At 37.7% G+C, this 10,710-nt stretch overlaps 2 protein-coding genes across 2 annotated transcripts in view; one reads left to right on the forward strand and one right to left on the reverse strand.

The window, feature by feature from the left end:
* Positions 1-246: 246 nt before the first annotated feature.
* LOC103923281 (chromosome unknown open reading frame, human C2orf69) lies at positions 247-1,362 on the forward strand. The gene has a single exon (XM_009331578.1). It carries the CDS (start codon positions 259-261, stop codon positions 1,081-1,083), a length of 825 nt encoding a protein of 274 aa, XP_009329853.1. The 5' UTR covers positions 247-258; the 3' UTR covers positions 1,084-1,362.
* A 9,127-nt stretch (positions 1,363-10,489) lies between these two features.
* The window catches only part of TYW5 (tRNA-yW synthesizing protein 5), a 9,152-nt gene continuing 8,931 nt past the window's right edge, over positions 10,490-10,710 (reverse strand). Inside the window, exon 8 of the mRNA XM_009331587.1 lies at positions 10,490-10,710. Coding sequence (XP_009329862.1) covers positions 10,512-10,710 — 199 coding nt within the window. The 3' untranslated portion in view covers positions 10,490-10,511.

The following is a 10,710-nucleotide window of genomic DNA, read 5'->3' on the forward strand; positions in this document are numbered from 1 at the left end:
TTTTAATTAATTTTTGGGGTATGAAAAATGCGTGGTACAAATATTAAAGTAGAATTAGTAAATCTAAATATGCCCATTTCTTTAATGTGTTTCTTGTTCTGGAAGCCTGGCAAGCGAGCGCCTCTTCAATGCATGTTTTCCTGTTAGTTACTGTCCTTTCTTATTAATATAAGTACACTAGACAGAGCTGAAGTATTTTCACAATGTAGTAATGCGTCTTCTCTATCTTTTTTAATTTTTCAGAACTATCATGACATCATGTCTTGCCACCCAGAAAACTTTCAGTGGGAGCACTGGAGTTTTGAAAATGTTGCTACCATACTCGCTCGCCGGTTCCCTAATAGCTTTATTTGGGTTGTAAAGTGTTCTCGAATGCACCTGCACAAATTCAGTTGTTACGACAACTTTGTGGCAAGCAACATGTTTGGAGCACCAGAGCACAGCACTGACTTTGGAGCTTTCAAGCATCTCCATGCATTGCTAGTTAATGCATTCAGACTCTCTCAGAATATTCTGCTGTCCCAGAAAAGTGTGCATGGTGTCAGCAAGGATGCAAAAATAGCTGCTTGTAAACCACAGCCGCAGTCTGTTCCTGCAACGAATGGCTGCTCATCCACAGAAAGAGAGAGAGATTGTGAATGCTCTAATAATTCTGCTATGAACTTCATTATACCGTCTGCTGTAGGTGCAGTGTCATTTACTTTGATTGGCTTCAGTAAAGGTTGTGTGGTTTTGAACCAGCTGCTTTATGAGCTGAAGGAAGCTAAAAAAGACAAGAATACAGATGCCTTCTTAAAAAATATAAAAGCAATTTACTGGTTGGATGGTGGTCACTCGGGAGGAAGCAATACTTGGGTTACTTACCCTGAAGTGCTAAAAGAACTTGCACAGACAGGAATTGAAGTTCATGCTCATGTTACACCATACCAAGTGTTTGACACAATGAGGTCATGGATTGGGAGAGAGCATGAGAAATTTGTACAGATACTTGAAGAATTTGGTGTGGAAATAAATGATCAACTACATTTTGCTGATGACGTTCCCTCCTTAGATAACCATTTCAGAATTCATGAAGTATTTTGAGACTGTATGTATCTGAATAGTATACTCATTGTAAAAGCACTTTTGACACTGTAAATGTTGTCATCTAGATTTACAACTTTGAGCAGATGCTTTCTGAAGAGAATGCTAAATCAGTCCTGCGTTGCTGATAGATACTATATATACATTTCAGTAGCTTAAAAAGGAGGATTGGGACCCCATATCTACAACAGATGTTGTCATTTGATTCCTGGAAAAAAGTGGTATGAAGAACTACCCTATACATGTTTTTTCGTTAAATGAGAACGTTTATTCTCAGCCTGTTGGCAAAATTTTTAGTCCTGGATGTCTAACATCATATACTGACTTTAATGGGAGTTTAAAGTACTCAAGACTCTCAAATGTCTGGATACTTCAATTTAGTAGCTTCCAGGGCTAAAAACTTTGGTCTTTGTCAATAATAGACGTAAAGTTAGTTTTTTGGCTTAAGGAAAATGATGATTGCTAGAACAATCTTAGTTATCTATTTTGGTGAAAATTGTTTTAATTAGTTAATTAAATCTTCCAGTTTTGTAACATTTCTCCTAATTGAAACAAAGTCACAAATATTTACCTTTGGAATAATAGTGCCAATCCATTTCTCTTCCTTATGCGCTCTTTGCCTTTTCTGTCTCTATAAAGTTTCATTAGTTCATTCTGTAGTATCTGCTAGTGAATAGCCATTTCACCTGGGGGCTTTAAAATTTTGTCATAGCTATGTTAAGTGACCAAGAATGTTGATGAGGGTGTGGCTTATTGCTGTTTCAACATACCTTGCTATTGCTTTGACTAACGTCTATAAGGACCAGCAGTAATATCTGTATTTTCAAGTCAAGAGGTGTCTTTATCCCTGCCTTGGACTGGTGATGTTTTTCTTGATAATTGCTGCACTGATGTTGATCTAAATCGAGCCATAAGTACCTAATGTATTACAAGTTGCATAAAAATTTTTAGACTATGTTGACTGTAGCTGTTTCAAAATGCTTCAGTTTTTAGAACTATTATCTCCTTTAAATGTATTGCAGTAGTTGCTTCTAGAGCCACGCAAAAATCTACTTTCAGAGCCTAATTTTTCTTACAGGAAAAAAACCCTCCTAATTAAATACAAAGCCGGACAAATCAGATACAAAAGATGTAATCTAGTTCAGGCCCCAAAGCCGAATGTTCTTCAGAAAGAATTACTGAAAGATGGACAAATGAGGGTATTAGTGGAACTAAAAACTTGTTGTAAGTAACTTTTTCCATTTGTCTACAAATAAATCTGAGAATCGCTGTTAAAGACAACTGCAGCTATTAACAATGAACCAGTAGCTTAAAATGGTTTTGGATTTTCCTGGAAGTACAGGAATACAAAAGCAAGTTAGCAAAACACTGTGAAGATTACACAGACAAATGTGGCTCAGTTCTGAAAAAAGGCGTTTTATTCAACTTTGTTCCTATGTTTCATGGCTTAGCAACATCTTCCCCCAGCTTCTTGCTTCCCATGACTCTTACACTGTGGAAGGAAAGTCCTGGGTCATCTTTCTTCTATTGGCATCATTAGAACTTAAAAGGTTTACTGGAGACAGCATTTTCACAACTCTTGCAGAGGTTGTGCACATGTTAGTGATCACTGAAGAATGCGGAAAGTGTGTTGAACTCTTAAGAAAATTTTCTTAATACTCAAAATATTAAGGGTAGTAGGATTATGCATACAGTGTGCACCTTACAATGTCAACATGAACTCTATTGCTAATAATAATTAGACTAATGTACCTGGTTGATCAAAAGGGGAAATAATCTATTTTAATTGATGGAGAAAAGTGCAACATGCAAAGGAATTCTAACATTTTATAAAAGAATCTGAAATCTAGTTCCATCAGCTTTTTTTTTTTTTTTTTAAAAACTCTTTCTTGGAGACATTGTTCAACCCTATTTATTGATCACCTTCTTAATGGGCTTATAACAACTTCTTTATGTGTTCCAAGGAAGGCTATGCCCCTTTTTTGGTCCTTTTGATAACACTTGCACCATATGCAAGGACTTTTTTCTGTAAAGGAAGTATGGGTCACCCCACAAAGTGGTTTTAATAGAAAGCCTACAAATTGCTTGAAATATCTTTGATTATCCACTTAAAAAATAAAATTAAGAAAAATAAACAACAAAAAACCCCAAACACCCCAGTGGTCTTGCTCCCTCTCATTTCAGTTTCAGACTGACCAAGCTAACTTGAGTATGCTAAAACTGGCCCTATCTAATAACAGTGCAGATCACAGACCAATTTCTAAACAATTCTGTGCCAGCCAGAGCAGCAGGAGTAGGTTGTTGCAAGCTTTTGGAAACAGATAGCAAAATACTGACGTTGTCTTCAGAAGTTTCCAGATGGCTGTCCTATGAAAATAATATTAACCTGTTTGATGGAGGCTGCTTAGAATATCTGTTAAATAAAATAGGCTCAAGTGTTGCTGTATTAATTTGAAGAATAAGCACTTTGTTGTAAAACTAATCTTGTTGTGAGACTTCATGTTGTGGAGGGAAAACTTGTTTTTCATTCTCTAAACAGTTGTAGTACTCTGTTGGAATGTGCCTCTGTCATTCACTACAATGCATGCTAAAAATAAATTTTGCAAACAATGTAGAAAATAAACTATTTCTAATGGGTGAAACTACTTCAATGTGAATGTAAAACCATTAAACAAGGAACATGCAGTTACGTTTTGTGCAATAAGCTTTATCAGGTGTTTGTGGAGACCTAGTCTAAAAAAATCAGATTTATTTGATAGCTTTTCTTCAAGGCAGGCTGTATATTTGTGTAGTCAGCATCTGTAATTCTAAAACAGCTTACTGGCATCTCGTATACGTGGGAAAGCTGACATGAAGTACCCAAGGGTGTGAACGTTTCTGTCAGGATGAAATGGGTCATGGTTTGTATATGCGTGTTTTTTGACGTTAACTGTAAAAGCAGTTTTTAATAAGCTTAGATGTAAATGCCTAAAGTTAAGTGATTCTCATGCTTGCTTACAGTCGTTTAGTTCAAGACTTCTCTGTTCTTGAATGGAGTGAGCAACATTACAGAGTCCTTAGTACAACCTAGTATGTAATAGCTGGTATTCTTTATATTACACGCTTGTTTCTCCTACAATAGACAAGAAATGCTTCAGATTTTGAGAAATGCTAAAATGCTTTAAGCTGTGCCTGTTAAATTCCTGTAAAACATGGCTTGATTCTGTGAAATTGTCCAGATTCTATATGACAAATTATTTAATTTTATGTGCATCTTAAATACTAGAAACTTTGGTAACCTTCTTCCTATCTAGGAATAACTTAATCACATCTCTGTAAATGCTACTGCATAAATCAGTATCAGCCTGTAATTTTGAAAGGTGATTAAGGGTCCGAGTCTTAACATGTTGCTGAAAGGAGCAATCTTTTCTGTCCTGCCACTGATAACATCCTGCTGCCTCCCTTATGGTAGCACGAGCACTTTATGGTGAGCTGTTCTATCTTACTAAATTAACATTATTGCTGATAGAGATAACTAACAGGAGTGCTATGTATTTAAATAGTCATAGAAATTATTTTAAATAAGACTGCAAAGTCAGTTCAGGAGTTAGGCTGTTACAACTGTGGATATTCACATATAAAAGTGATTGTGCATGATCACGCGCTCAAGTTTTCCCAACAGGTTCTTCTTGAGCTATTTGCAGAAAGAAAACGTCACCTGTTTTTTCCTCCCTCTTATGGTGCTTTTTACAATGCTGTCTTTCCTAAGCTAGCAGTTACTTCACCATCTCTGCAGATAAACAATATTTGTTGTCTGAAAGTTGAAGCACTGAGGTTAAAGTATACCCATCCATTTACCTTGAATGCTCATTTTAAATTACATGGGGTCTTATTAGTTAGTATAAGAGAGAAGTTAAAGAACAGTAAAAATTCTGGAATGTGTGTGCTCTGTTGTGAGCCACATTTTTAGATACATCACTGCCTAGGAGAATCCACAAACATGAATTGTGTGTCTGGTGTCCCTGTGCAATACAAAAGCAAAGGCGGATGTCTCAGACTGCAATCCACAAGAGACAGGCTCTTCAAATCACCTTTGGAGTTACTGCTTCAAAATCTTTTTAATCTTATATTGAAATGTCATTTCATTTTTTTTAAGGATGATAGATTAAAGAAAAAAAAGTTTACTTCTGATGCTCATAACCTGATGAAAATTTAGGCACATTTAAATATTGCTTGTGGAGACCCCAAGACCAAGGCTGGCTTTCTGTTGGTCTTACTGATCTCTTAACTCTCTTTAGATGCAAGGTGACTGTTTTTAACTCGAATAAAATAACAAGTCCTTAAGCAAGTACTCCAAGATCATAGAACACTTATGTGGCAGAGACAGGCACTGCTTCTCCCAATGCCAGACATACTGTTCCTTACTAAACTCATTCTATCATCAGTATTAACAGCATAATTCACTCCTCCTGCTGACAAAAACCACTTGCACAGAATTAGCTGTTGCACATCACTGTGGAAACCATGGAAAACTGATTCAGGCATTCATTTTGCATATAATGTAGTTTGGGTTATAAAGTAGTGATGGCTTCCTCGTCGTTTCCTGTCATTAAGGCTTCATTACATGTTTCCAAGTGACCCAAGAAGTGCCGAATTCTACTTAAGCAAATGACCAGAAAAGCATCTGGTAGAACAAAAGGGAAAAATATATTATCATCTGTTTTTTCTTCATGTGTATAAACATCTCATGTACTTGAAAAGGAGCAGAATGCCATTACTTCAAGGTTCAGAATAAATTTTCCTTCTTTTAGTAAGCTTTCAGAGAGCACTTTCAGTCACGATTGTTAGTTTCCTTTGTTAAACTTGGCACTTCAGAGCTGAGTTGTTTCTAAAGACAGCACTGCTGCAAGACACAGAAAACAGTCGAGACGTACCAGTGCTGACGTGCAAAACAAGGCTCTTCTCATCTCCCATACCAGAGTTTACCCTCCGACCAATACTCCTAAGCCTGGGTGTCAGATAAAGCTATTGCAGCCCTTACAGGCTATCTGCATAGCTCTTCTTTCTCATTCCCCATCATGAGAAATACATTGCTTTTGTGTGATGGAAGTTTTAAGCAATTCATATACTGCTTGACAGCTGAAGTATAAATGTTTTCACAGCAAAAATTGTCTAACTGCGATCTGCGTTATTATTGCAAGCGATAGCTTCTGAGCATTTTTGTATGAACATAGCATCGCACGTGGAGCTGCGTGTTTTACATGGTTGAGCAGTTCTTTTAAAGTTTTCAGTCTGCTCTTAAAAATGTTGACTAGGAACAGATCTGAACAATTGAAAATAAAGTAATCTGCTCTTGTTGCTCTCAGGAATCGCCACTTAAAGAGATCTTTGCTCTCAGGAATTACCACATACAGAGCTCAGAATCTATGCCCATTCCTAGAGTCTGACCAAAATAGGAAATCTTAACATGCAACTTTACCACAAACTTAGATAGCTGTCCCCCAAAAAAATTTAAAATTTCATCTGTCCTTCTAGTAACACCAGAATCTTTGGTTATTGAGTGATACTAACTTACAGAGAATCCCTTGTAAAAGTTACTGTCTCAGAATGTGTATCTTCAACATCTATGTTGTCTGCATGGAAACATCTAAACGTCTCAGGTTTGGGAAGATGTATTTTGGCCAGAGGAAAAAAGAATCAAGTCTGTACAGGAATTTTTTTGAAGCTGTGAAGTAGTGCATATTGGAATCATACCATATGTAATATAACCTCTACTGTGATAAAATCATCCTCATCTTAGTCAAGTTAGTAGTCCTGTTGTGGGTCTAACAGCGTGAATGAGGCAAATAGTTTCATCCTGCATATTTAAAAAAAATTACAAATGTATTTCTGATCCTTCATGATCAAGTCAAACCCTTTCACATTAGGCATTTAACTTGACACTTGTATTAAAAACCTAGAACCTAGACCCTGTGTAGCTCCTGGAAAGAAACACGTTCTTAAGTTAGGTACATCGAATCTTCAGCACTTACATGATAGGCAGATTTCTAGTGACCTGTTTAATAGTTTGACAAGAGAATATTTTGACATGAATTTTTTCATTTGATTCTTTCCACAGCAACCACATTAAGAAAAATGTATAAAGCATCTTCTGAAATTATTTGTCGTCCTTTATATTTCATATGACCAAGAATAAATAATTCTTTCCAGGTGTTGATTTGCAATGAACTTACATTTTAAAAGCCTCAGTCACCAAATTTTTAGAGTAATTCAAAGTTTGGGGTAGGCCAAGTTTAAACTGCTGATTTCAGGTACTGACTATATTTAAGTATCTTAACTCATCTTTCAGTCCTGGGCAGTCTGCATCACCTAACTCCTCTGTTGAATACACTGCTTGAAGTGGCTGTTTTGAATGCTTAAGATGGTCCGTGTTTATTTTTCTAATACCTGTTACCACAACTTCATCTGTTTTCTTGTGGCATGATCCCATTTTGCTTTAGGTCTCTAAGGGACAAACTTCCGCAAAATGTCCGTGGCTGTAATTCTTTGTGTTATTTCAGTAATGGATTTTTAAGTGTGGCTACATGTATTCTCTCACTATGTTAGCTGGAAGTTATTCCTTTAATGCTTTCACCATTCATTCATCACTTCACTGCTTGTTTCACACCATATAGCACAGTGGTTAGAAAGCACCAAGTAATTTTTTTTTTCTTTTAACACAGTAACTTCAAGATTTTCATCACTAGTCATATTATGTTCAAATTAAGAAAATATATTTTTAAACTGCTTGGTTTCTTCTTTCATAGTATTTCAGAACAACTGTCTTATAGAAGTTATTAAATAAGAAATTGAAGAAACTGGTTCAAAGTGAAAAAAGGGTGGCGCTGACAGAACAATTACTCTTGCTGGTCTTCCCACTGATCTACGTAGAATAGTTTTTGTTGATCTTTCTTGAATATGCACTTACATCACATCTGGTGGGGTTTACTGACAGTCTTAGAGAAGTGAAAACCAAAGGGGTCATGGGGAGGGGAAAAAAACCCAGAACCACTATCATTGCAGAGATTTCTCACAGAACAGTGGAAGAGAAGCATGGGCAGGGCTGGGTTATCCACCAGCTGATCAGGGTGAGATAACCTCATTTGCTGACATATAAAAATCAAATAAAGGCTTCATTTTGAAGTTGGTAGCATGGAGAGGAAGTAGCTGCACTTGGCTCACATTTAATTCAGCGTGACCCTCTCTTCCCAGCCAGATACACACTTTCCAATCCAAACTTTACGCTAGCCTAAGCAAGTGAATTATTGCAGTGTTCCTGCTGGGCTACCTCAGCATTAATAACTGCAACTGAGGGATGCAAGGGTTTCATTTGGCCTAAGATGTTTAGATTAATAGTTTAATAGTTTCCCTTACAAAATAAAAAGGGGCATTGAAAAATATTCAAAATGGCATTCTGAATACATGTGGCTGGACAGATCTTATTTATACTTTTTGCATACATACTGTGAAAGAAGTATTGAAAATCTTAATATCACTATTAGCTGGCACAGCAGTGAATGCCTTTGACCCACAGGATTTTTCTCCTTTTACTTTCTCCTCTCCCCAAGAGCCCGAAATGGCTCCCAGCTTCCCTCTGGAGCACAGCAGGCACTTCTCACAAGCTGAGACATAAGCAGATTGCTCATACACTGATTGCTGCTCCATGAAGCTTTCCTTATTTATACTGGAGTGTTGAGGGCGCCTGAGAACACCAAGCTAGCACCTCTCTTTTGGGAATGGAGAATCAAGAAATGGCAGAATGAGGGATCAGCACAGTACTCCTCTGTACTAGCGTATTGAGAAACTGCCAGTGGTTAGAATTAAGAGAGAGAGTTGTGCAGGCACAATGCTGGAACACAGCTTTGTCTAGCCCTGCAGGCTTTCTGAGCCTCTCCATTTAGTCCAAACACACAAAGAATATGCTCCGTACACCTCTGCAATTCAGATGGGGCCCTCGACATTACCAGTCCAACAAAGCCAAGAGGCTTCCCCAGCCTAACAGACACAGAGATTCTGTCTCAGCAGCATGCACAAGCAATCCTTGTTCGTTTTTGAACAAAAAATTTGGGAGACCTATTTGTGATCCCAAATTTAAATTCTACCCTCAGAACGTACAATGATGCCCATCAGAATCGCTTGGCTGGTTCCATTCGTGCCTATTCATTAAGATGGCCGGGTGCCCATTCACATGGTAGCAGACTATTTTCACTGTGTTGAACTGCCAAGAAGAACAGGTTTAGAAGAATAATCTGCAGTGTTTCAATCTCCTGCTCTTATGGAGAAAGTTTTTTCCAGCACTTTATTAACACTACATATCTATTTAGTCTAAGAGCTTTTAAGAGGTTACAGTTCTCAAAAAACACTGCTAGAAGTAACAGACTGACCTAAGTCAGATAAATGCTGTATTCCCCAAATAGCACAAGTAATAACGTCAGCGGCATTTCAAAGGGGCGATGACAACCTATCTTTTCTGTGAGATGCCCATCTTTGTTTCACAAGTCTTTTGTAAGCAGGGCAATCTGCTGAAAAGTAGCCATCTACAACAGGCTCTATCCCAAAAGGTGCGATGCAACCCCCTTTCATATGGTAACATAATGCACCTCAAACACTGCTCCCAATAGATTCTACATCTACTCCAGAACTATGAACTTAATTTCAGATTCTAGGACTGTAGCTGGATGGATTTGTGGGCACATTAGTTGCAAGCGTTTCACAGCTGCAGAAACAGCAATGCTGCCCAACTGCACTGGGGCAGTGACAAGCAAGGTTTACTGCACAATACCTTATTCAGCTAGGAAAGGGGTAAATCGTTTACCTTGCGGCCAAACTGCTGCACAATTCTAAGCTTAACCTTGCATGATTAGCTTTTGCTTTTTTCCCATGCCCACTCTCAGTTTCACCACAAGGGGGAGCAGAAACTCCCAACAGTTATTACCAGGCTCTTACTCAAAAAGAAACCATGACTGTTACAACCACCACCAATGGCTTTCTTGGACTGCCTCAGAAACCACTATGGCTTTCCTAAACTCTAGTAAACGAGGTAGCATTCAGGAAGACGTGCAGTTACTCCTAAGCATACATGCTGTCAGCCCAGCCCAGATACCAAAACTTTTGTTCAGAAAAATTTAAATGGAACACTCCAAAAAAGTAGAGTTTGAAGTGCAGGCACTGCAAATGTATGCCTCGTTGTAGAAGAGAGACCATCTCCAGATCAAGAAGACTGTGCACTCACTGCATATGAAGAAAAACAAGAAAAAAATCTACAAGATAAACATTAATCTATAACAAAGTTTATCAACATAGTTTTTATTAGTCTTAGAGAAAGTGTATGTATGTACACATGGACAGTTTCCATATTAACATACGATTTTCTACTTTCATAGGACCTTGCTGAATTACAATGTGTTATTTTATCCATAATCATTCCTATAGGCTTTTTGTTGGATGCGTAACACCATTCTCCGAGCATAAAAATCCCTATATTCCTCAGGTAGTTCTTCAAGTGTTTTCAAGGCCCTGTCCAAGATCTGTATAGCTCTGGAGGCTGCTGTGGGATCTTTATTTCCGTCTGTGTCACTCTTATCATAGGACTCAGCCGGAAGGTGCTTC

Source organism: Pygoscelis adeliae, unplaced genomic scaffold, assembly GCF_000699105.1.
Source record: "Pygoscelis adeliae isolate BGI_AS28 unplaced genomic scaffold, ASM69910v1 Scaffold160, whole genome shotgun sequence".
NCBI classification, from domain to species: Eukaryota; Metazoa; Chordata; class Aves; order Sphenisciformes; family Spheniscidae; genus Pygoscelis; species Pygoscelis adeliae.